Source organism: Giraffa tippelskirchi, chromosome 8 (genome assembly GCF_054371585.1).
Source record: "Giraffa tippelskirchi isolate mGirTip1 chromosome 8, T2T-mGirTip1v1.2.pri, whole genome shotgun sequence".
Classification (NCBI taxonomy): Eukaryota; Metazoa; Chordata; class Mammalia; order Artiodactyla; family Giraffidae; genus Giraffa; species Giraffa tippelskirchi.
Window position 1 is genome coordinate 82,929,393 of NC_137282.1, and position 23,870 is coordinate 82,953,262.

Consider the following 23,870-nt stretch of genomic DNA (forward strand, 5'->3'; position numbering starts at 1 on the left):
ATGATGTAAATATGGATCCTAAAAATTTTATTATCACACTATTTTATGAGAGATGATAGACTTTCCAGAAACCTTTGTCAGATATCATTGTCTTTGTCTTTATTTTTAAAAAATAAAGGAAGAGAGGTAGAGAGAGGACAGGAATGAGGAAAGGGGAAAACATCTTGGCTGGAATAATCTTTTGAAAAAAAGTTAGGAACTTGGAAACTGTCATCTTGGTATGAAATATGTTGTTTCCTTGAAACATACTCAAAAGTTCAGAGTTTCATTTGCTATATTTATTAAGTATGTTCATCTTGTAAGCACCATGATATGTGATACATTACATATTATGCTGTGCTCTAAGACTCATTGGAGTTCTTAGAGTTCAGATGATGGGCCTGGGAAAGAAATAATCTGAAGCTGACCTACTTGAAAGAAAGGATCAGAAACGTTATTCATCTGGTAACATAAAGAAAAGCAGTTTAAGCACCCAACCCTCCCTTCTGTGTTTTCCATGAATGAGCTATTTCCAAGTATTCACTTCTCTTACTCTAATATTGTCTTCTGGAATCATTGTCTTAGTGTCAAAGAATATATAGAAGAAATGGCTGCGACTGGATGAAAACACTCTACAACTATCTAGAGACAATAATTATCTCAAGCAATGCCAGCAAGGATTAAGAAACATTACTAGAGAGAACTTTTGTTCTCACAGGCAGATGCAAAAAGGCGAAAGGGGAGTGTAATGATTATGTAAAGTACAGACATGATACAGTTGAATTAATTTTAATTGTAGGTTTGTAGGACTAGTTTATGATGAACATTATTTGGTAGAGTGCTAAGGTAGGGGAACAAGAATTAACCTTCTTAAAACTTTATTAATGCTCCTATAGTATCACCTGACTCATAATAATGATAGACACGTATAATGCTTACTATCTGCTCTACCTTGTTCACATCCTTCATGTGTTGTATTAGTTAGCTTTTGCTGCATAACAAACTCCCCTAGAACTTAGTAGCTTAAAACAACAAGCATTAATTATTTCTCACAGTTCTCTGGGTCGGGGGAAGATTTTCTGGTCTGAACTGGCTTGGCTTCTCTATTGCATCTGCACTTAATTAACTGCTCCGTCAAGGCTGGGTGTTCTAGACTGGCCTCACCCGCATGTCCAGCTATTGGCTAGCTGTCCACTGGTGCTGTGGGATGACTGGACACATGTCCCTGGTCATCCAGAAAGCATCTTGTGATTTTTTCACAAGGTGGCTGGATTCCAAAAGCAGCAAGAAAGCAAGTCCCCACATATATGCCTTTACAATTCTCCACTTGTGTCTTGTTTGCTAATGTCCTATGTTAGGTAGGGTTCTCAGAGAAGCAAATGTTAAGGCAGCATTAGATGTGTAAAAGATTTGTTGCCAAATCTCCTGTAAGGGAAAAGTATGTGGGGAGCTGGAGAGTATCAGGTGATGATGCAGATCTGACTCCTGTGAAGGAAAGAGGGAAGCAATGAAGGAGGGATGGCTAAGAAGAATCTCAGACTGGAGTACAGATCTTAGAAAAACTTTGGCTAGGCCAATGGGAACTCCTTGAGCCCAAGTCAACCCAAAGCTTTATTAATCTGCTCTAGCTCTACTGATATCCCAGTTAGCATGGTGGCTACAGTTGGGACTACTACTTTATTCAGTCTATAGTCAACAATCCCATTTTGGAAGGATGAGAATTACTGCCCCACTGAGGAGCACTGTCCCTCCTCTTAGGAATCTGGCTACTTCTATAGTCAATTGGTTTCTGATCTGAAAATAGGGTCAGATATGGGAACAGAGCAACAGATCATAATTTTTTAATTGGAATGACCACTTTCAGCCTCCTGCTTCTCTATTTCTGTCTCATTTTGATTGTAGATATTAAGCAGTACTTTTGTTGTCTGCCCATCTCTTCTACCCCTAGGAATGCCATGTTCATACAACATATTAATTTGACTATTGCAGAATCTTTTGGAGAGGTTTTATTGTCCAGTTTTCTCTAATTGAAATGAAGACTTCTTGGGAATAGGGAATTACAAAGTATCTTTATATGACAGTTCCTCTACTTTTGTATACGTTGCTCTCATAATCTTTACTATATATCCCCAAAATCAGAGAAACAGGACGAAATTATATTCAGTCTAGGCCTATATTTGGGGGTTCCCTGGTGGCTCAGAAGGTAAAGAATATGCTTGCAATGCAGGAGTCCCGAGTTTGATCCCTGGGTTGGGAAGATCCCCTGGAGAAGGGAATGGCTGCCCACCCTAGTATTCTTGCCTGGAGAATCCCATGGACAGAGGAGCCTGGTGGGCTACAGTCCATGGTGTTGAGAGAGTTGGACATGACTGAACGACTGAGCACACAGGCATGCATGCACTGATCTATATTTATTCTGCTGTTTACTCTTGGTATTTAAAAGAGCCCTGGAACATTTTTAATACTGGTGTGGCAAGTAACCATAACATGTGATTGAAAATATAGAATTGATTGAAATTGCTTAATTATCAGTTCAGTCACTCAGTCGTGTCTGACTCTTTGCGACCCCATGGACTGAAGTACACCAGGCTTCCCTGTCCATCACCAACTCCCAGAGCTTGCTCAAACTCATGTCCATCGAGTTAGCGATGCAACCAAACCATCTCATCCTTTGTCATTCCCGTAACCTCTTGCCCTCAATCTTTCCTCGAGTCTTTTCTAATGAGTCAGTTTTTCGCATCAGGTGGCCAAAGTATTGGAACTTCAGATTCAGCATCAGGCCTTCCAATGAATATTCAGGACTGATTTCCTTTAGGATTGACTGGTTTGAACTCCTTGCAGTCCAGGGGACTCTCAAGATCCTTCTCCAATACCACAGTTCAAAAAGCATCCATTCTGCAGCGCTCAGCTTTCTTTATGGTCCAACTCTCACATCCATACATAACTACTGGAAAAACCATAGCTTTGACTAGACAGACCTTTGTTGGCAAAGTAATGTCTCTGCTTTTTATATGCTGTCTAGTTTGGTCATAGCTTTTCATAGAAGGAGCAAGCGTTTTTTAATTTCATGGCTGCAGTCACTATCTGCAGTGATTTTGTAGCCGAAGAAAATAAAGTCTCTCACTATTTACCCGTTTATTTGCTATGAGGTGATGGAACCAGATGCCATGGTCTTAGTTTTTTGAATGTTGAGTTTTCAGCCAGCTTTTTCACTCTCCGCTTTCACTTTCATCAAGAGGCTCTTTAGTTCCTCTTCACTTTCTGCCATAAGGATGGTATCATCTGCATATCTGAGGCTATTGATATTTCTCCTGGCAATCTTGATTCTAGCTTGTGCTTCATCCATCCTGGCATTTTGCATGATATACTCTGTATGTAAGTTACATAAGGAAGGTGACAATATACAGCCTTGACATACTCCTTTCCCAGTTTTGAACCAGTCCATTGTTCCATGTCAGGTTCTAACTGTTGTTTCTTGACCTGCATACAGATTTCTCAGGAGGCAGGTCAGGCGGTCTGGTATTCCATCTCTTTCAGAATTTTCCACAGTTTGTTGTGATCCACACAGTCAAAGGCTTTAGCATAGTCAATAAAGCAGAAGTAGATGTTCTTCTGGAATTCTCTGGCTTTTTTGATGATCCCACAGATGTTGGCAATTTGATCTCTGGTTCCTCTGCCTTTTCTAAATACAGCTTGAACATCTGGAAGTTCTCGGTTCACATACTGTTGAAGCCTAGCTTGGAGGATTTTGAGCATTACTTTGCTAGCGTGTGAGATGAGTGCAGTTGTGCGGTAGTTTGAACATTCTTTGGCATTGCCTTCCTTTGGGATTGGAGTGAAAACTGACCTTTCCAGTCCTGTGGCCACTACTGAGTTTTCCAAATTTGCTGGCATATTGAGTGCAGCACTATAACAGCATTATCTTTTAGAATTTGAAATAGCTCACCTGGAATTCCAAAACCCCCACTAGCTTTGTTCGTAGTGATGCTTCCTAAGGCTCACTTGACTTCACATTCCAGCTATTTTTAAACTTGATTATAACTAAGCTTAAAAATAGATTTTCAGTGAATCTGTTGAATCCCCTATCTGTTTAGGGGGACCTAGGAGTAGATTTGAGAGGACAGTTAGATGTTAGTACACCTAGTTTGTTAGATAGCCTAGAATTTGTCTCATCTTGCTCTCAGAGTTTGATTTGGTAGCATAGTTGCATTTCAGCAACTGTCTGAGGGGAGGTGCCCACTACAGACTGAATAAATGTGTGCTATGGACACAAAGCAGAGAGATAGTAAGTTAAACAACTTAGTCTTTTTGGGAGTTGGGGAAAAAGAAAAAGAGTGGGGAGATGTGTAGGGCATGATTTGCAAGATTAATAAACTATTTAATATGGAACAAAAAAATTAAGCATGTTGACCACTAAGATGCAGTCAGCTGAAAGTTTAGGTCAGGTTGACTTGGCTCTAGGACCAGTTTTCTTTCTACTGAGTTTTCCCCAGTTTTCAGCTTAGCAATTTATTTAAATTCTCTCATTTAAAATAGTTTATTCCACTGGTTTTGTTAATTACAAAGCATGTTTTGATGCTTTTAAGGGCTGTCTTTTCCTCTTGCATTGATAGATACATACTAGAGTGATAGGAAATTATTGGAATCTGCTGGATGTAAACTCATGGACCTTTGTTACCACCATAGAGTATTTGGATTATTTAGAAATTACAGAAAATGGTACATTTAAGACTATGAGGAAGACATCATATTTTTCTTTGAGAATTTGACAGACTTTGTTAGAGAGGAAAAACTAAGATTAGCATAGCCAAAGAAGGCAGGATCAGGACTCACAAGGAGATGTTAGAAGGATGAGAGTCTTGGATCCAGTTTAAGAAAGGTGTTACCAGTAGAGCCACCCAGACAAATGCACTGATGTTGCTTGTGTTGTAATGAGTTCCTTACTGCTAGAGGCTCTGTGACTATCTGCTCAGAAAGGGTGACTCTACCAGTTGGAAGTTTGTACTATGTGATCTCAGACAGTGACAGTGAAGTTGCTCAGTCATGTCCAACTCTTTGCAACCCCATGGACTGTAGCCTACCGCTACAGTAGGCTCCTCCGCCCACAGAATTTTCCAGGCAAGAGTACTGGAGTGGGTTGCCATTTGAGAGGGCCTTTAAAACTAGGTTTTTGTGCTTGCATTTCCCATCTTGGCTCAGACGGTAAAGAATCTGCCTGCAATGAGGGAGACCCATGTTCGATCCCTGGGTTGGGAAGATCCCCTGGAGAAGGGAATGGCTACCTACTCCAGTATTCTTGCCTGGAGAATCCCATGGACAGAGGAGCCCAGCGAGCTACAGTCAATGGGGTCACAAAGAGTCGGACACGACTGAGCGACTTTCACTTTCACTTTTCACTTTCCTATCTCTGTGAGTATTTGAAACTTAATGTTCTCCAAGTCTAACATAAGGCACTTCTAAGAATAGGAAGCCTATATAAAAGAGCTAACAATCTCAACTTCCCTAAAGAATGATGTACTTCGCCTGTGATGATTGTAAAAAGTGTTAAAGGAGAAATTGTAGTTTTAGATTTTCCATACTATGCCAGAAGCATTTTTCAATCAGGTTAACGGTTTTCAAAATGTGGGGGTATTTTTCATTGCAGATTGTCCATATATTGATGTTTTATGCAAATTTTAGATCTCCTCTGGTTATCCAGTTTATTTCATGGAATAAAATTTTTGTTATTGGTTAAAGTGAAGCAAATGGATATTTTAAAAGCCTTTTGAAATTTTTTCCAGAATAAAAAAACTATACTCAGGTGAAATTTAAAGATTTCACATATAGGTATTATATATCATTTCTGTATGATGAAATAAAATATTCCTACTACAAAACTGTTCTCATCGGAATTCAGATGAGATGTTAACACTTTGCTTGTCTTTGCAAACAGTTTCATCCTAAATTCCACTATAAACAGGGCAGAAGAGGTTGAGATGTTTAGATAGCCTCATCAACTCAATGCACAAGGACTTGAGCAAGCTCCAGGAGATAATGGAGGACAGGGAAGCCTGGCATGCTGTAGTCCATGGGGTCGCAGAGTTGGACATGACTTAGTGACTGAAAAAAGTGAAGTTAGTGATTGAAGAGCATATTTGATATAAAAATCTCAATCAAAATGAAACTGCCTGCTTGCTGTTGGGTTCATGCTGAAGTGTATATGATATGACTCCTTTGGGTTCTGTACCTTTTAATGTTCTATATCCCACGTGATTGGTATATGATATGTGCATGTTCAGTCACTTCAGTAGTGTCCGACTCTTTGCAATCCTATGGACTGTAACTTGCAAGGCTATTGTGTCCATAGGATTTCCCAGGCAAGAATACTGGAGTGGTTTGTCATTTCCTACTCCAGAAGATCTTCCTGACCCAGTGACTGAACCCACATCTCTTGCATCTCCTGCATTGGCAGGCAGATTCCTTAGCACTGTGCCACCTGGTAAGCCATTAGTAGCCAAATCTCTGGGTCACCTACCTGTCTTACTATTCTGTTGTAGTCCAGGAAAAGTGTTTCCTCATGTTTCTTCTTCCTGTATCTAGAGTTACATTATTACAACCATTGATCTCATACAGAACTACATATCTGACTAAACGCTTCAAGTCGCTTAATCATTGTTATTTTTGCCAGAGGCCCAGTCACACATTTGGTGATATAAGAAATAACAGTTTTGTAAAAGAGGCGATATACAAATAATATAGTTAGCAGTATTAGTAAGGTCATAAGTAAGAATTTAAGTCAAGAACTTCCATTAGGTACAGGTACTTAGAGTACTTAATTCTCTGTGCTTAGTTTTCTAATCTGTAAAATGAAGGTAATCTTGTAGAGTAATTGAGAACACCATAGGCAAAAGATAGTGAAGGATATAGTGCCTAGGATATAGTAAGCATTGAATAAGGTTAGCTATCATCATTATCATTAACAGCCTTATCCTACATGTGCACTAAAGTTGGTTCAAGACTTACAACCATGTGCACAGTGTTTGACGTATACTAGGAATACAATGATATTTTTGAGTTAGTAATATATTCATTAGTAATTTTTATTTATATTTATTCATTCAGATAACTATAGGAAATGGTCCCTAAAACTTTATAAGAAGAACTAAGTGTGGGGCTAATCTTGCGTTGCTCAGAGCTTGCTGAGGCAGTCTGAAAAATACCTCCTACTAGAGCTTTAACCTTGTCTCTTCTTTTCTCTTATTAAAGCAAATGGATGTTTTAAAAGCCCTTTGAATTTTTCCAGAATAAAAAAAAAAACTATATTCAGGTGAAATTATAGCTATTATGTATCATTTTCAAGGATGATAAAATAAAATATTCTTGCCACAAAACTGTTCTGATTGGGATTCAGATGGGAAGTTAGCACTTTGCTTGTCTTTGCAAACAGGTTCATCCGAAATTCCACTATAAACAAGCTCATGACCCAGGCACAGATACTTCTTGCGTGACTTTTTCCTATGATGGTACTGTCCTTGCTTCTCGTGGAGGTAGGTTAAAAGCTTTCTTTTTGATGTGTTTCTATATATAAAATGATCATATTTAGTGCTAACAAATGTGACACTAACATCTTAGCACTTAGTAACTAGCTGTGCTTTTGTTAATGGCCTTTGCCAGTCTAGTTTTTTTTCATTACAATGCATTTTCAGCATGGCAATATTATTTTATTGGAAATTATCAAGCAAAATTTAGAAAATATATACTTTTTTGCCCAAGTTTCAATTTTACTTCCGAATTTAATCAGTGTTTGGAACCTCTGAGGATGACCTCTACTTCTACATTATGGAATTTTGTAGATATTCTATATTCTTTCTATATTATTTTATAGTTCTGGGTCTGGTATTTCAAACTTCTATTTGCCGACCATTGATTTTTTTCAGTTTAAACACTAACTCAATTTAGTTAATAAAAGTTGTATATCTGTATGTTATCTTTTAAATAGTTATGTAATCCTCGTCTTGTATTGACAAGTTTACTTATCCACACTCATATGGTTGAATGTAGGTTGTTTCTAACTTTTTGCTAAATCTTCCTCAAATGAATAAGTGGTGTACAAGGAAATAAAAGAATAGTAAAGGTAGCTTATGAACAAAGCATTGGGGGAAGTGTGGGGTGTGCCTGAGAATCTTCTAGTAGGCCTATTTTGGGGGAGAGGAAAGAATCAGTCTTCAGTAGGTTGGAGCCATGTTATAAATGGCCTTAAATATCACATAAAGGATTTAGTCTTTATTCCATAGACCAAATGAATCTAGCAATGTTATATTTATTCTCTCACATAGTTTATTCACATCATTCATCCTCACTTAACTACTGTATATTGAGCAACCACTCTGAGCTAAGCATTATGCTAGGTGCTTGGTATAAACTGTGGACATCACAACAAAGTTCCTTTCCTGAAAGAAGAAAAGATTCTGATGCTGGGAAAGATTGAAGGTGGGAGGAGAAGGGGACAACAGAGGATGAGATGGTTGGATGGCATCACCGACTCAATGGACATGAGTTTCAGTAAACTCTGGGAGTTGGTGATGGACAGGGAGGCCTGACGTGCTGCTGTCCATGGGGTCGCAAAGGGTTGGACATGACTGAGCGACTGAACTGAACTGATAGGGTTTAGTGAAAGTGAGGAAGACAGACTTAGCACGGCTTTCCCCTTAGTTTAACTGGTCCGTGTTCCTTTACCCTTGGGGAATCCATTCCAATTCTTTCTTCCTAGGAAGCTTTGTATATTTTACCCTCAGGTAATTTAAAAAATCAGAACACAAGTACATGTATTTTCTATTGTATACATGGCAAGATGGATATGCATAAAATATATATTTTCGTTTGGCAATTCTAACCTATTTTTTGTTTTGTTTTTAAAACTTTTTATTTTGTATTGGAATATAATCGATTAGCAATGTTGTAATAGTTTCAGGTAGATAACAAAGGGACTCAACCATACATATACATATATCCATTCTCCCTCAAACTCCCCTCCCATCCAGGCTGCCACATAACATTGAGCAGAGTTCCCTGTGCTATACAGTAGAATCTTGTTGTCTAACCTGCTATCTGAGTCCTCAGATGACTCTTAATTAATACTATATACTGTATTCTTTGTTGGCTTCCCAGGTGGCATTAGTGGTAAAGAACCCACCTGCCAGTGCAGGAGTCATAAGTGACGCAGGTTCGATCCCTGGGTCAGGAAGATCCCCTGGAGGAGGGCATGGCAACCCATTCCAGTATTCTTGCCTAGAGAATCCCATGGATAGGAAGCCTGGGGGACTATGGTCCATAGGGTCACAAAGAGTCGGACACGACTGAAGTAGCTTAGCACTTATGTACACGCTATGCTCTTTACTTACACAAACAGTGATTTTTAGCCCAAGAGTATATGTGAATCTCCAGGAAGATTTTTAAAATGGTAAGTGCACTCCTTGAAAATTCTCACAGTCACTCACTCTTACATCTCTAGAGTGGTACATCCAAATCTCCCAGGTAGAGTGGGGAGAGACAAGGGGAATAAGAGAGGAGCATACTTTAAAAATTCTTCCTGTAGTGTTTGAAATAAGTCAGCCCTACCCAGTTGGCTATTACTGCCTTAGAAGTATGAGATTAATTCCATTTCAGTCAAAGACATTTTAGTGATAATTTTTCCCTTCCCCTTCCATCCTACACTAGCTATTGGGTAACATGTCATCAGCAGAACATGTCTGCTGTAGTCCATCATTTTCTTTCCTGGATGTATAGAATATGCTAGATGGACATTTCTCTGTTCAGCAGAGTCCCCAGGGTGTTGTGAGGTGCTCCTGCTAGCTCCAGAACCTGCCAGGCTAGCTAAACTGTTTAATACAAATTAATGTTTTCTTTTTGTTTGAGGATTGTGAGGATGGGTGACCTTTATTTAAAAAGGCCATAAGCAAAAATGTGGATGTTACCAAGTTCTTCCAGTATAAACAGGTTTCTAATCCAGCCAGTTGTGGATTAGTGCACCTGCCAAAAGTTGGGTTTCAGAGGCAGGGTCACTGGAGAGAGAATGGGGATTTTTATTGAACTCTCCACTCACCTCACTTGCATCTGATACTGATTCCTTATTGGACCCCAGGGATTGAGGTAGGTCTCAGCTGTGGACACTGGGGAGCAAGAACAGCAAAGGTATTACTTATAAGAGTTCTGGCTTTCATTATGGACAGGAATTAGTTAGTAGCCTTATAGAAATATTTCAAAAGTGATTCTTTAAAGGATATTCATTATACTTTAAATGGCTTGGAAAAGCTGTACTCCCCAGCAAGGTGAAGAATGAGAGGCACAGATCGAGTTACCCTGCAGGGAATGGAATCACGTGGCTCACCCTCATTAATGTTAATGGATAGTTTCACCCACACACGAGTGGGAAAAAGAATCTGTTGTGAATTGCACTATTTTCAGTCCTGATGGTTGTTAAATTAATATCTTCTTAAGAAGTCAAGTTTTGTACAAATACACCACAGGGAAACTACCATCTGCTCTACAGACAGTCACTCTTTAGAGAAGATTCTCCAGGGTTCCTCCTAGCCTACAGATGCTACATCAATCTGGAAAGTAATTTCTAGGAGGCTAGTTCATTATCCTGTACCTGTCTACTGTTCTCACAACTCCTGCTCTCAGGCTCCCCAGTTAAACAGTAAAACATGTTATGTGCATCTGCTTCCTTCTTCCTTCCCTCCTGCCTCTTTCCTTTCTCTCTCCCTCCTTCCCTACCCCCCCACCTCCTCTCACCCATCCTATTCTTAAAGTTATATACTAAGTTTAGCAAATTCTAAACATGAAACTGGTTCTTTTTTTTTGCAAAATTTATTTTCTGTCTTTTTTTTTTTTCATTCCTCTATCAGGTGATGATACATTAAAATTATGGGACATCCGACAGTTTAATAAGCCACTCTTTTCTGCCTCGGGTCTTCCCACAATGTTCCCAATGTAAGTAGCATATTTTTAATATTTGATAAGTTCAGGAGAATTGTAAAGTACCTTCTTCATCTTCATGTTAATTTATAGTATATGTCTTAGATCATCTAGAAAAGAAACTAGAGAGTGATTGAAATAGGCTTTTTGAAAGATGTAGTTTATTTTTCCTTTCATTTTGTATGTTCTCCAGAATATAAGATTTTATTTTTGAAGTTGAAATGATGTATGTTCATGTGTTTGTGTGTGTGAATATATACATTGTGTGCACACATAGGGTCTTGGGATAGTAAAAACATTTTCAAGGATTGTTCTTTTAATAGTGTATAAATGACAGAATAGGCCTGTCTTTATTTTAAAATTTGAATCCTCATACCATTAAACATTCAGAAAACTAAAATCATGGCATCTGGTCCCATCACTTCATGGCAAATAGATGGGGAAAAAGTGGAAATAGTGACAGATTTTATTTTCTTGGGCTCCAAAATCACTGCAATGACTGCAGCCATGAAATTAAAAGTTACTTGCTCCTTGGAAGAAAAACTATAACAAACCTAGACAGCATATTAAAAAGCGGAGACATCACTTTGCTAACAAAGGTCCATCTAGTCAAAGCTGTGGTTTTTCCAGTAGTCATATATGGATGTGAGAGTTGGACCATAAAGAAGACTGAATGCCAAAGAATTGATGCTTTTGAACTATGGTGCTGGAGAAGACTCTTGAGAGTCCCTTGGACTGCAAGGAGATCAAGTCAGTCAATCCTAAAGAAATCAACCCTGAATACTCATTAGAAAGACTGATGCTGAAAATGAAGCTCCAATATTTTGGCCACCTGATATGAAGAGCTGATTCATTGGAAAAGACCCTGATGCTGGGAAAGATTGAGGACAAGAGGAGAAGGGGGTGACAGAGGACGAGGTGATTGGATAGCATCACTGACTCAATGGACACGTGTCTGAGCAAACTCTGGGAGACAGTGAAGGACAGGGAAGCCTAGTGTGCTGCAAGCCATGGGGTCTCAAACAACCAGACATGACTTAGTGACTGAACAACAACAACCATAAAAGCAATTTTTCACAGTTACTGAACCTTTATATATTATTTCCTCAATTTTTTCTTATCATCATTCCAATCAATAATTTGGTAACCTTCACTTATTCAGACTGTCTTGCTCTGGGCAGGTGAACACTGTACTCTCCATTCTGCTAAGTTGATAACTGAAGCTTTAAAGATTTTTCTGCAAGCAGCTGAGGTTGAGATTTGATCTCTAAGTCCCACAGTTGGTGCCTAAGCAAAATTTTCTATTTTGGTTGAAATAAAATTTCACATCTGTATTAAATGATGACCAGCAAGGAGAGCACAATGGTAATGGAAGCAGCAAATGGAGGAAGCTGTATAATATCAGAGCACTAACTCCAATATGGCCTGTGGCCGATGGTGTTTATCTGTTAAAACAAACGGATAGACAAACAAACATGAATTTATAGCCAATATGAATGTTTTGAGCCTAGTGCCTGCTACAAGTAATGCTAACTGCATAATGTCTTTGGCTCATGTCTTAGGTTATTCACGGTCAGATGGCCGAACCTCTCATCCTCAAGAGCCGTTGAATCATAGCCATCAGTTAGTTTCCAGCAGTGCAGGCTGCTCCTCATTGCTCGGTGCTTGACTTGACAAAACTCAAAGTATCTGAGAGGTAGTGCTGATGAAAATAGTTCTCAAACTAGTCAAAATCATTACCACTTAGACATTAGTCGTACACTGTCTATTTGTGTATAGACAGGATCAATGTCAATATTGAGTTTTTTTCCACACTCTATTTACAGTAAAAGATATTATAATATTTACAAATTAGAGCACAGATTCTGGAGTCAGACTAAATTCGAACCCCAGCTGCACCACTTACTTTTGTGATCTTGGACAAGATTCATTTAACTTCTTTCCGCCTCAGTTTCCTCATCAGTAAAATGGGGATATTGATGTAAGTGCCTGATGTATTATAAACCCTGTATAAGAGTTATTCCTTATTACAGTGATATTGTTTATGTTTTATTTAACTCACTCATTACTGCTGCTCTATTGTGGGGTATAGCCTAACCTTATAAACACTTGTTGTCTGTAGGACTGACTGCTGTTTCAGTCCAGATGATAAACTCATAGTCACTGGGACATCTGTTCAAAGAGGATGTGGCAGCGGCAAACTTGTTTTCTTCGAGCGCAGGACTTTCCAAAGGGTGTATGAAATAGACATCACAGATGCGGTATGTACTTTCTTTCCTCCCAGTCTTGAGAAGAAAGTAAAGCTTGCCTCTTAGCCATCTTTGGTTTTGGTTTTGAAACAGAACATAAGCTCTTGCCCTTCCAGTGCAGTGGTAGCTGCTTTTTTTTCTCCAGTACAGGAATTATTAATAAGTACATTGCAGAGTGGCTTACCTACACTTTCCCCCCTCCTGACCCAGTATTTCCTATGGGCGCACACCGTAGTCAGAATTTCAGCTCGGCCTGGGACGTTTACCCTCTCTGCCAAGCAATTTCAGGAGAGGAGAGGCAGATCATCATGTGGCATACAGAAAGAAGCTTCCCACGGTGTGCGTGTTTATAAGGATTCAGGCATTATGGACAGAGTGAAAAGTTATACCCTCAGAATGTGATGAAGCATATCATTATTTGAAATCTTTGACAGAATTTTCCTTGTCAGAGGTGTCATTGAGGTAAGGTGCGGCTTCCACTGAGTTTAATTTCTGTTTAGTTATTGAAAGTTTAAAGCATTTCAGATTTAACTACCAAATCCCCACCCCCTTAAGTTTTCTTTACATACGTATGTAAGTAGTAAAACACCACCATGTGAGCATGCAGGCATTCATCCATTCATTGATATCTAGAGACTGGAGCCGTCCGTATGTAATACAATAATAGTGAAGATTCCCAGAAGAAAATCTGAGCTCATTAAAGTCTTTTAAAGTATGTATTATTGTTTAGATGAGAAGGCAAATCATTGTTATTTTTTGAGTACAAAACAGGCCAATTAATGTCTGTGCAGATTTTCTTTGGCTCACTATCAGATCCTTTTCATAATATCCTATGTCTTAAGCATTGTTCTTCTATAGGTTTCTCCAGTTGTTTCAGCTTGTTGTAAACAGTTGAGACATACCATGTACTTACATGATTCAGACCATCGGACCACAGTTTTTAAATCACCAGGAAAAAGTTCCTGTCTCTAATATTCTAGTATTACTATGGAGTCTTAAATTGTAGGCCCTAAATGTGAAGCCATGGTGTAGTTAGTTAGAGACAGTGAACTGACAATGAGACTAATTCTAGATGAGTGCCTAAGTTTTATAGATTCTAGTCTCATGACATAATTTGAAATGTGCCAGCACAAATAATACTTTGTTGGGGTGCATCCAGAAGCCAACTGAAAGACTGGAATCAAAGAAAAACACTCTGTTAAAAAAAATTTATTTATTTTAATTGGAGGCTAATTACTTTAAATATTATAGTGGTTTTTGCCATACATCGGTATAAATCAGCCATGGGTGTACATATGTGCCCCATCATGACCCCCCTTCCCACCTCCCTCCCCATCCCATCCTTCAGGGTCGTCCCAGTGCACCGGCCCTGAGCGCCTTGTCTCATGCATCAAACCTGGACTTAAATTAAGTCTTAATTTAATTAAGTCTTCAACTTTAATCTCAAAATATGAAATTATTATGATTGGTTACTCCAGAAATAAGATGTTTATTTTTTTTAATGGCTCTCGATGACTATGCCTCTCAGTATTATTCATGGGGTTATATTTTTAAAATAAAATTTAAATCGAAATGTAAATAAATTAAGGGATATAGAAGTATGATTGTACTTTTAAAGACATGTGGATTGGATGTCCTAAGTGTACAGATCATGCTGTTTGCTGTATTGCTCTGAATTGCTTTTCTAGCTAGATCTCTTTCTCCATAGCACTTAACCACCACTTCACCTATTATATATTTGTTTTTTGTCTGTATGCTTCCACCAAGATGTAAGCCCATGAGGGCAGAAACTTTGTCTGTTTTGTTCACTGCAATATCCCCAATGCTTAGAACAGTGCCTACCACATAGACACCACTTGTTTATTGAATGAATGAATAGTATACTTGGAAAGTGCGAGTAACGCATGCTGTAGAGCGCAGGTGTGTCTTTGAGGAGTAAGGCAGGAGAGAAGTATCTGGAGATGGAAAGGTAAGCTGACCTTGTATACCATGATAAGAAAATGACTTTATCTTATGGCCTTTTTTTTTTTTTAAAGCAAAGGAATAACACATTCAGAACCAGGTTTTAGAAGTTAATTTTTATTGAAATGTGCAGGTGAGATTTCCAAGATATAGTATTTATTTGTATATGTATACTTTAGGAGTATACAAAGCAAAAACGATACCCAGCTGTGGAGGTGACTGGTGATAGACGCAAAGTCCGATGCTGTAAAGAGCAATGTTGCATAGGAACCTGGAATGTTAGGTCCATGAATCAACGCAAATTGAAAGTGGTCAAACAGGAGATGGCAAGAGTGAATGTCGACATTCTAGGAATCAGTGAACTAAGATGGACTGGAATGGGTGAATTTAACTCAGATGACCATTGTATCTACTACTGTGGGCAAGAATCCCTTAAAAGAAATGGAGTAGCCATCATGGTCAACAAAAGAGTCCGAAAGGCAGTACTTGGATGCAATCTCAAAAACGATAGAATGATCTCTGTTCGTTTCCAAGGCAAACCATTCAGTATCACAGTAATCCAAGTCTATGCCCCGACCAGTAACGCCGAAGAAGCTGAAGTTGAACAGTTCTATGAAGACCTACAAGACCTTCTAGAACTAACACCCAAAAAAGATGTCCTTTTCATTATAGGGGACTGGAATGCAAAAGTAGGAAGTCAAGAAACACCTGGCGTAAAAGGCAAATTTGGCCTTGGAGTACAGAATGAAGCAGGGCAAAGGCTAATAGAGTTTTGCCAAGAGAACGCACTGGTCATAGCAAACACCCTCTTCCAACAACACAAGAGAAGACTCTACACGTGGACATCACCAGATGGTCAACACCGAAATTAGACTGATTATATTCTTTGCAGCCAAAGATGGAGAAGCTCTATACAGTCAGCAAAAACAAGACCAGGAGCAGACTGCGGCTCAGATCATGAACTGCTTATTGCCAAATTCAGACTTAAATTGAAGAAAGTAGGGAAAACCACTAGACCATTCAGGTATGACCTAGATCAAATCCCTTATGAGTATACAGTAGAAGTGACAAATAGATTTAAGGGACTAGACCTGATAGACACAGTGCCTGATGAACTATGGACAGAGGTTCGTGACATTGTACAGGATACAGGGATCAAGACAATCCCGATGGAAAAGAAATGCAAAAAGCAAAATGGCTGTCTGAGGAGGCCTTACAGATAGCTGGGAAGAGAAGAGAAGCGAAAAGCAAAGTAGAAAAGGAAAGATATTCTCATCTGAATGCAGAGTTCCAAAGAATAGCAAGGAGAGATAAGAAAGCCTTCCTCAGCGATCAGTGCAAAGAAATAGAGGAAAACAACAGATTGGGAAAGACTAGAGATCTCTTCAAGAAAATTAGAGATACCAAAGGAACATTTCATGCAAAGATAGGCTCGATAAAGGACAGAAATGGTATGGACCTAACAGAAGCAGAAGATATTAAGAAGAGGTGGCAAGAATACACAGAAGAACTGTACAAAAAAGATCTTCACGACCCAGATAATCATGATGGTGTGATCACTCACCTAGAGCCAGACATCCTGGAATGTGAAGTCAAGTGGTCCCTAGAAAGCATCACTACGAACAAAGCTAGTGGAGGTGATGGAATTCCAGTTGAGCTATTTCAAATCCTCAAAAGTGATGCTGTGGAAGTGCTGCACTCAATATGCCAGCAAATTTGGAAAACTCAGCAGTAGCCACAGGACTGGAAAAGATCAGTTTTCATTCCAATCCCAAAGAAAGGCAATGCCAAAGAATGCTCCAACTACCGCACAATTGCACTCGTCTCACATGCTAGTAAAGTAATGCTCAAAATTCTCCAAGCCAGGCTTCAGCAATACGTGCACCGTGAATTTCCAGATGTTCAAGCTGATTTTAGAAAAGGCAGAGGAACCAGAGATCAAATTGCCAATATCTGCTGGATCATCAAAAAAGCAAGAGAGTTCCAGAAAAACATCTATTTCTGCTTTATTTACTATGCCAAAGCCTTTGACTGTGTGGATCACAATAAACTGTGGAAAATTCTGAAAGAGATGGGAATACTAGACCATCTGACCTGTCTCTTGAGAAACCTGTATGCAGGTCAGGAAGCAACAGTTAGAACTGTACATGGAACAACAGACTGGTTCCAAATAGGAAAAAGAGTACGTCGAGGCTGTATATTGTCACCCTGCTTATTTAACTTCTATGCAGAGTACATCATGAGAAACGCTGGGCTGGAAGAAACACAAGCTGGAATCAAGATTGCCGGGAGAAATATCAATAACCTCAGATATGCAGATGACACCACCCCTATGGCAGAAAGTGAAGAAGAACTAAAGAGCCTCTTGATGAAAGTGAAAGAGGAGAGTGAAAAAGTTGGCTTAAAGCTCAACGTTCAGAAAAACTAAGATCATGGCATCTGGTCCCATCACTTCATGGCAAATAGATGGGAAAACAGTGGAAACAGTGTCAGACTTTATTTTTTGGGTCTCCAAAATCACTGCTGATGGTGATTGCAGCCATGAAATTAAAAGACACTTACTCCTTGGAAGGAAGGTTATGGCCAACCTAGATAACATATTTAAAAGCAGAGACACTATATGCGAGACAGAATAAGAGACACAGATGCATGGAACAATTTTATGGACTCTGAGGGAGAAGGTGAGGGTGGGACGTTCTGGGAGAATAGCATTGAAACATGTATATTATCATATGTGAAACAGAACACCATTCCATGTTCGATGCATGAGACAAGGGCTCAGGGCCGGGGCAATGGGATGATCCAGAAGGATGGGATGGGGAGGGAGGTGGGTGGGGGGTCCAGGAGGGGGAACACATGTAAACCCATGGCTGATTCATCTCAATGTATGGCAAAAACTATTGCAATGTTGTGAAGTGATTGGCCCCCAACTAAAATAAATAAATTTATTAAAAAAAAAAAATAAAAAAAAAAATAAAAGAAAAAAATAAAAAATAAAAGCAGAGACATTACTTTGCCAGCAAAAGTCTGTCTAATCAAGGGTATGGTGTTTCCAGTGGTCATGTATGGATGTGAGAGTTGGACAGTGAAGAAAGCTGAGCACCGCAGAATTGATACTTTTGAAGTGTGGTGTTGGAGAAGACTCTTGAGAGTCCCTTGGACTGCAAGGAGATCCAATCAATCCATCCTAAAAGAGATCAATCCTGGGTGTTCATTGGAAGGACTGATGTTGAAGCTGAAACTCCAATACTTTGGGCACCTCATGCGAAGAGTTGACTCGTTGGAAAAGACCCTAATGCTGGGTAGGATTGGGGGCAGGAGGAGAAGGGGACGACAGAGGATGAGATAGTTGGATGGCATCACTGACTCGATGGACATGGGTTTGGGTAGACTCCGGGAGTTGGTGATGGACAGAGAGGCCTGGCATGCTGCAGTTCATTGGGTCTCAAAGAGTCGGACACGACTGAGTGACTGAACTGAACTGATACTTTAGGAGACTGGGTCAATGTTCCCTATGATTTAAAAAAAAAAGCTTTAGAAGAAAGACACTGAGTCTGTCGGTGTTATGTTGAATTTAAAGTACCTTTAGGATGTCTGGATGGAGATGTTCAATAGACAGATGAGTAGATAACTTTGGTGCTTGAGAAGAAAAAAAAGCACAGTTTTGGGGAGAAGTATTTATGGTTCACAGTTGAAATGTTGGTTGCTGATTAGTGATCACAGAAAAGGGCATAACGGTTAGAGGAGATGAGCCCTGGGAAACCAGAGCATTTCAGGGATGAGCAAGTGAAAAGAAACAAACAGAAGAGTGAGTTCATTAAGGAAATAGAATTTACCATATATTGAATTATCTTCAGAAAGTCAGATAACAGATTTTGAGATCCATTTTAATAGATGGATGAAGAGAGAGCTTCAAATAGGGACAAAACCATACACATTAAAGTGGCCTTTTAAATTATTGATTTAGGATTTGTCTGGGGTTTTTTTTTTTTTTTTGGTTGTTAACATCAGACAGCATTGTTTTCTGTTTATATTGTAAAATTGTAAAATGGTCTGCTAAAGGGACTTTAAACTGCCCCTTTGATCTTTTTTCTCAAGTTTTAAATCTTGGAATGTAAGAAGATAAACAAATTCATTCTTTGGGATGGATAAAGAGGCTGGACACTTTGCTAGAGAGGCCAAAACCCACCTCTTTTATTTAATTGTATTTTTGTCATTAAAAACCAGGTATGGATACCATGATGTTGAGGGGGTGGAATGAATTGGGAAATTGAGATTGACAGGTAACACTACCATGTATAAAATAGATAACTAATGACAACCTGCTGTATAGCTCTGGCAACTCTACTCAGTGCTCTGTGGTGACCGAAATTGGAAGGAAATCCAAAAAGGAGAGTATATATGTATACAGATAGCCGATTCACTTTGCTATACAGCAGAAACTAACAACATTGTAAAGCAACTATATTCCAATAAAAATTAATTTAATAAGATAAATAAAAACCTGATTCTCAAATCCCTGTTGTAAGAAATGTCAATGTAACTATTAAGGAACAAAAACACCAGAATTGTCATTTCTTTGGAAATGCCACACACTGGTATAATAAGGTACTTATTACTCTGTTGAGTTTTAATTTAGATAGAAGACAGCATCTTATATTCTTAACATCAGCATTTAGTTGTTTGCTTATCCGACCTGGCACAGGCAGTGGTTGTGTTCGGTCTGTCCTAAAGCCATTTACTTCAATGAGGTATGATTTTCTCACAGTCTTTTTAAAAACTAAATAAATCCCTAGATAGTTATATACTGGAATGCCAAGCTCACAACGTATATAGGAAACCAAACACTGTTTTCAGTTAGAGAATGTTAACAATCTGTGTAATTAATTTCCTAATAACTAAAAACTGTCCTGTAATCTTCACAGTAAATATCTTTAAAAAATATAACAATTATATTTTCCATATTTATTTTTGAAAGAAATTTTTTAAAAATGTTTTAGTTACACTCTGCATTGTCATATTTTTTGAAAATTTTTCTTTCTCTGTTCAATGTAGAGAATCTGAACACTCTTCAACTAGCAGATGACAAATGTCTAATATTTACTAATTTTACTCTGTGCTGTTTGTAGACATTTTACATTTCTGCTGAAATTATTTTTAGATGTTTCCTTTGTAGTCTAATTTTGTTTCTTCAAGTTGAAAAAATTCATATCCTCATTTATCATCTAATTCTTTGTAATTTGAGTAATGTGCGTAGCCTCTTTTTTTAAGATAAATTCCAGAATATAATTTGATCTTGAGTTTATAAGCTTGCTTTTGTGTTTGTGTAAGAGGGGACCCTAGAGTTTTTATATATTGTGTAAAAAACGTTCATTGCTCTATTTTAAGTGGGAAAAAGCATTGGAGAAAAGGGATGGACAAAATGTAATTTGACATGATCTATCATTTTTTTCTTAAAGTAATTACGTTTAGAAGAAACATAGGAAATTTTAGGTCTTCTCAAAGTTCCAAGTATTTCGGGAAATGCTCTGAAATACATTTTAAACTATTATTATTAGCTTAGTGATTTTTCATCAAACTATACTTTGTTGCAAAAGAACTAATAGAATTTCCTTTTTCCCCTCATAAATAAATCAAGGGACATGGTATATGCAATTGTGCTAGCATATTACCATTGACGCTCTTTCACGCAAGCATAGTGAAATAAAGCTGGTTTGACCTGGCATTATTGAAATGGAGCTTCTTTTCCTCAGTTACTTTGGACAGTAATTTAAGAGATAGCAGATCTTCCCTTAAGATCTGCTTCCCTTAAGGAGGAAAAAAGTCAGAAATTTCCTACTTGATCCTGACTTTTCTTCTAGTTTGTTTGTTTGCTTAAGTAGTTTTTTGAGGGACCTCAGTGTCTGTGACCGGAGAAGGCAATGGCAACCCACTCCAGTACTCTTGCCTGGAAAATCCCATGATGGAGGAGCCTGGTAGGCTGCAATCCATGGGGTCGCTAAGAGTCAGACACGACTGAGCGACTTCACTTCCACTTTTCACTTTCGTGCATTGGAGAAGGAAATGGCAACCCACTCCAGTGTTCTTGCCTGGAGAATCCCAGGGATGGGGGAGCCTGGTGGGCTGCCATCTATGGGGTCGCACAGAGTCGGACACGACTGAAGCGACTTAGCAGTAGCAGCACCAGCAGCAGCAGCAGTGTCTGTGAATGCCGACCAAACAAAGTGAGGAAAAGAAAGAGAAAAATTAAACCTCTATTTTTAAAACATAGCTATAGCACCTAGCATAGCCGGGCTAGCATTTGACTGATGAACAGAAGGGCAGGTTAGAGAAATTTGATTTGGCATTTTCAACTAGACTGCCTTAGGCATTTCAAAGTTGACTGAGAATCCTAGTACCTATATAAGAAAGATTATAATAAAGGTCTTTTAAGGAAGACAAAAATTCATTTCTGATTATTTAAAGAATATTTGATTATCTTTAGGAACATTTTTTAACCATTGAAGAGACTAGATAGCAAAGAACAAGGATTATCTTAGAGTTTTGTTTGTTTCTACCATTGTTTGTTCTCTGGAATCTTCTTTACCTCGGAGAGATGAGATTTGGATTCTGCACACTTACTTAATGCCTACCTATCTACAGGCTATTGTCTCTAACCCTTAATTATCATGGTTGCAAAATACATGATTATTGTTAAAAGTATGTTAATTAAGTAATAGTTTATATATTTACCAAAAGGTAGGAAAGTTTCTTATTTCAGACCTATTTATCTGACTTATAAAGATAGCCTACTGCATTTGAGGAGAAGGTAAGGTCCATATTGTGTAAAAAAAAGAGATTGCTTTAAGAAAACAAAAATTTCCATAAAAATACCAATTGTATTTCCTTCTTTAATTTAGGTGAAGTTCTGAAGAGAACTTGAGCTCACATTATTTTTCTTCACCTTGTAAGATCTGATTCTTGATATGTACATACATTCTTCCTATATACATTGCAATGAGGACTATATCAGATTAGCCTTTTCTATATATAATATTATTTATTTATTTTTGGCTGTGCTGGATCTTTGTTGCTGGTAAGTGGGGAGCAGGAGCTACTCTCTAGTTGCAGTGGGTGCATGGACTTCTCATTGCAGTGGTTCCCCTGTTGCAGAGCACAGGTTCTAGGGCGTCGGCTTCAGTAGTTGCAGCTCCCTGACTTTAGGAGGACAGGCTCAGTAGTTATGGCACAAGGGCTTAGTTGCTCCATGGCTTGTGGGATCTTTCCAGATCAGGGATCAAACCCTTATCTCATGCATTGGCAGGCAGATTCTTAACCATTGAGCCACCAGGGAAACCTCAGATTAGCTTTTTTTTATTTTGAGTTTTTCTGATTATAAAAATAGTATAACAATATAGAAGGGATCACTGAGAAAGTATCATATCTTATCATATTACCCATAGACTATACCAAATACGACATTTACATTAATAAAGTTTGTTGTCCAAAAAATTGCTATATGTGTTAATATATAATATGACATGCAACATATAAAATGAAAGGATTACCACTTCCATTTCACATAAAAGTTTTTGTGTTCTTATTAGGAGAGAATATTGTTTTCTTAAATCCAAAGATATTGAAGAGAGATAAATGGATATAATGGGGCCATGAAGTAATAGCCCTTTATGAATCTAGCTATTTATCTTACTAAGTGTAAGGGACATCTGACTCTTCACACTGCAGTGACCCCATGTTATTTGTACATGTGAAGGAGAGCAGAAGGGTCATTCAAATGAATGGATATTCCAGAGAGTCCTCAGAATTGGCTTTGGAATGTGTCTTTGTTCTCATATTTGAATACAGATATAGCTAGTCTGGGAATTTACTTCGAACTTAATGAATTAATGAAGCTGTACCTGTGAACGCTTGTCTCTGAAGGAGCTGAAGAACTCCTCTGTTCTTCCATTTTGTACTGGAAATAGACTAACAATCTGTCTTACTAGTACCAGCTCAGGCCGAATCGCACCTCTTTAAATGTTTTCTAGAAATAGAGAAGTCAAGCGGTCTCTTTGCCCAGTCAGGAACTTAAGGAAAATAGTACACACAGGGAACTTGAGCTATAGGCAGTGCAAATGCCAACTGAAAATGAAAGAAAGGCTATATTTGGCACTTATCTGCTTTCTAAAATACAGTGAAACCTTTTTTAATGTGAAGCACAAGGGAATGGAAAAAAATGGGCTTTGAATTAAACTAGCTTTCCATTATCTGATTTTTATTAAAGAGCAATCAGGCTGCTTGGTTGGTTAGGAAATAGCAGTTGCTTTGAATTATGTATCATTTTGAATCAAGCAATATCAGCTTAATGAAATTCACTTTCTTGGGAAGATTACACAATGTAAATTCTAGATGGGTCCTGATCAGTATGTTTGTATTTAGTAAAATGTGTCTCTTCTCCCATTGCCAAATGATAAGACAGTATACTCAACCTAGGTTTATTGAGCATTTACTCACTGGGAACAAAAAAGGGTGTGTGTACACTGTGTATTTCCTGGCCTTCTGAGGTATACTAATATTTGATAGGGAACCTGGGAGTAAATAGAGGATGATGGAGTTTTAGTGTCAGTTTGCCAGCACAGCAATTACATGGTTCTTTTTTTCCTGTACTGCCCTTTTCCCGGGTCCTAAGCTAATTTCCAGCCTGGTAACTAGGATAATGCTTTACTGTAAAGCACAATGATCAGT

At 38.4% G+C, this 23,870-nt stretch overlaps 1 protein-coding gene across 11 annotated transcripts in view; it reads left to right on the forward strand.

The window, feature by feature from the left end:
* The window catches only part of WDR70 (WD repeat domain 70), a 320,625-nt gene that overhangs the window by 208,368 nt on the left and 88,387 nt on the right, over positions 1-23,870 (forward strand). For all 11 annotated transcript variants that reach the window (XR_014062734.1, XR_014062733.1, XR_014062731.1 and 8 more), the window contains 3 exons: positions 7,406-7,505; positions 10,866-10,950; positions 13,058-13,196. Coding sequence is in view for 7 of the 11 variants with exons in the window: in XM_081522027.1 (XP_081378153.1) it covers positions 7,406-7,505; positions 10,866-10,950; positions 13,058-13,196 (324 nt within the window). In the remaining 4 variants the exon portion in view is untranslated. The remainder of the gene's footprint in view (positions 1-7,405; positions 7,506-10,865; positions 10,951-13,057; positions 13,197-23,870) is intronic.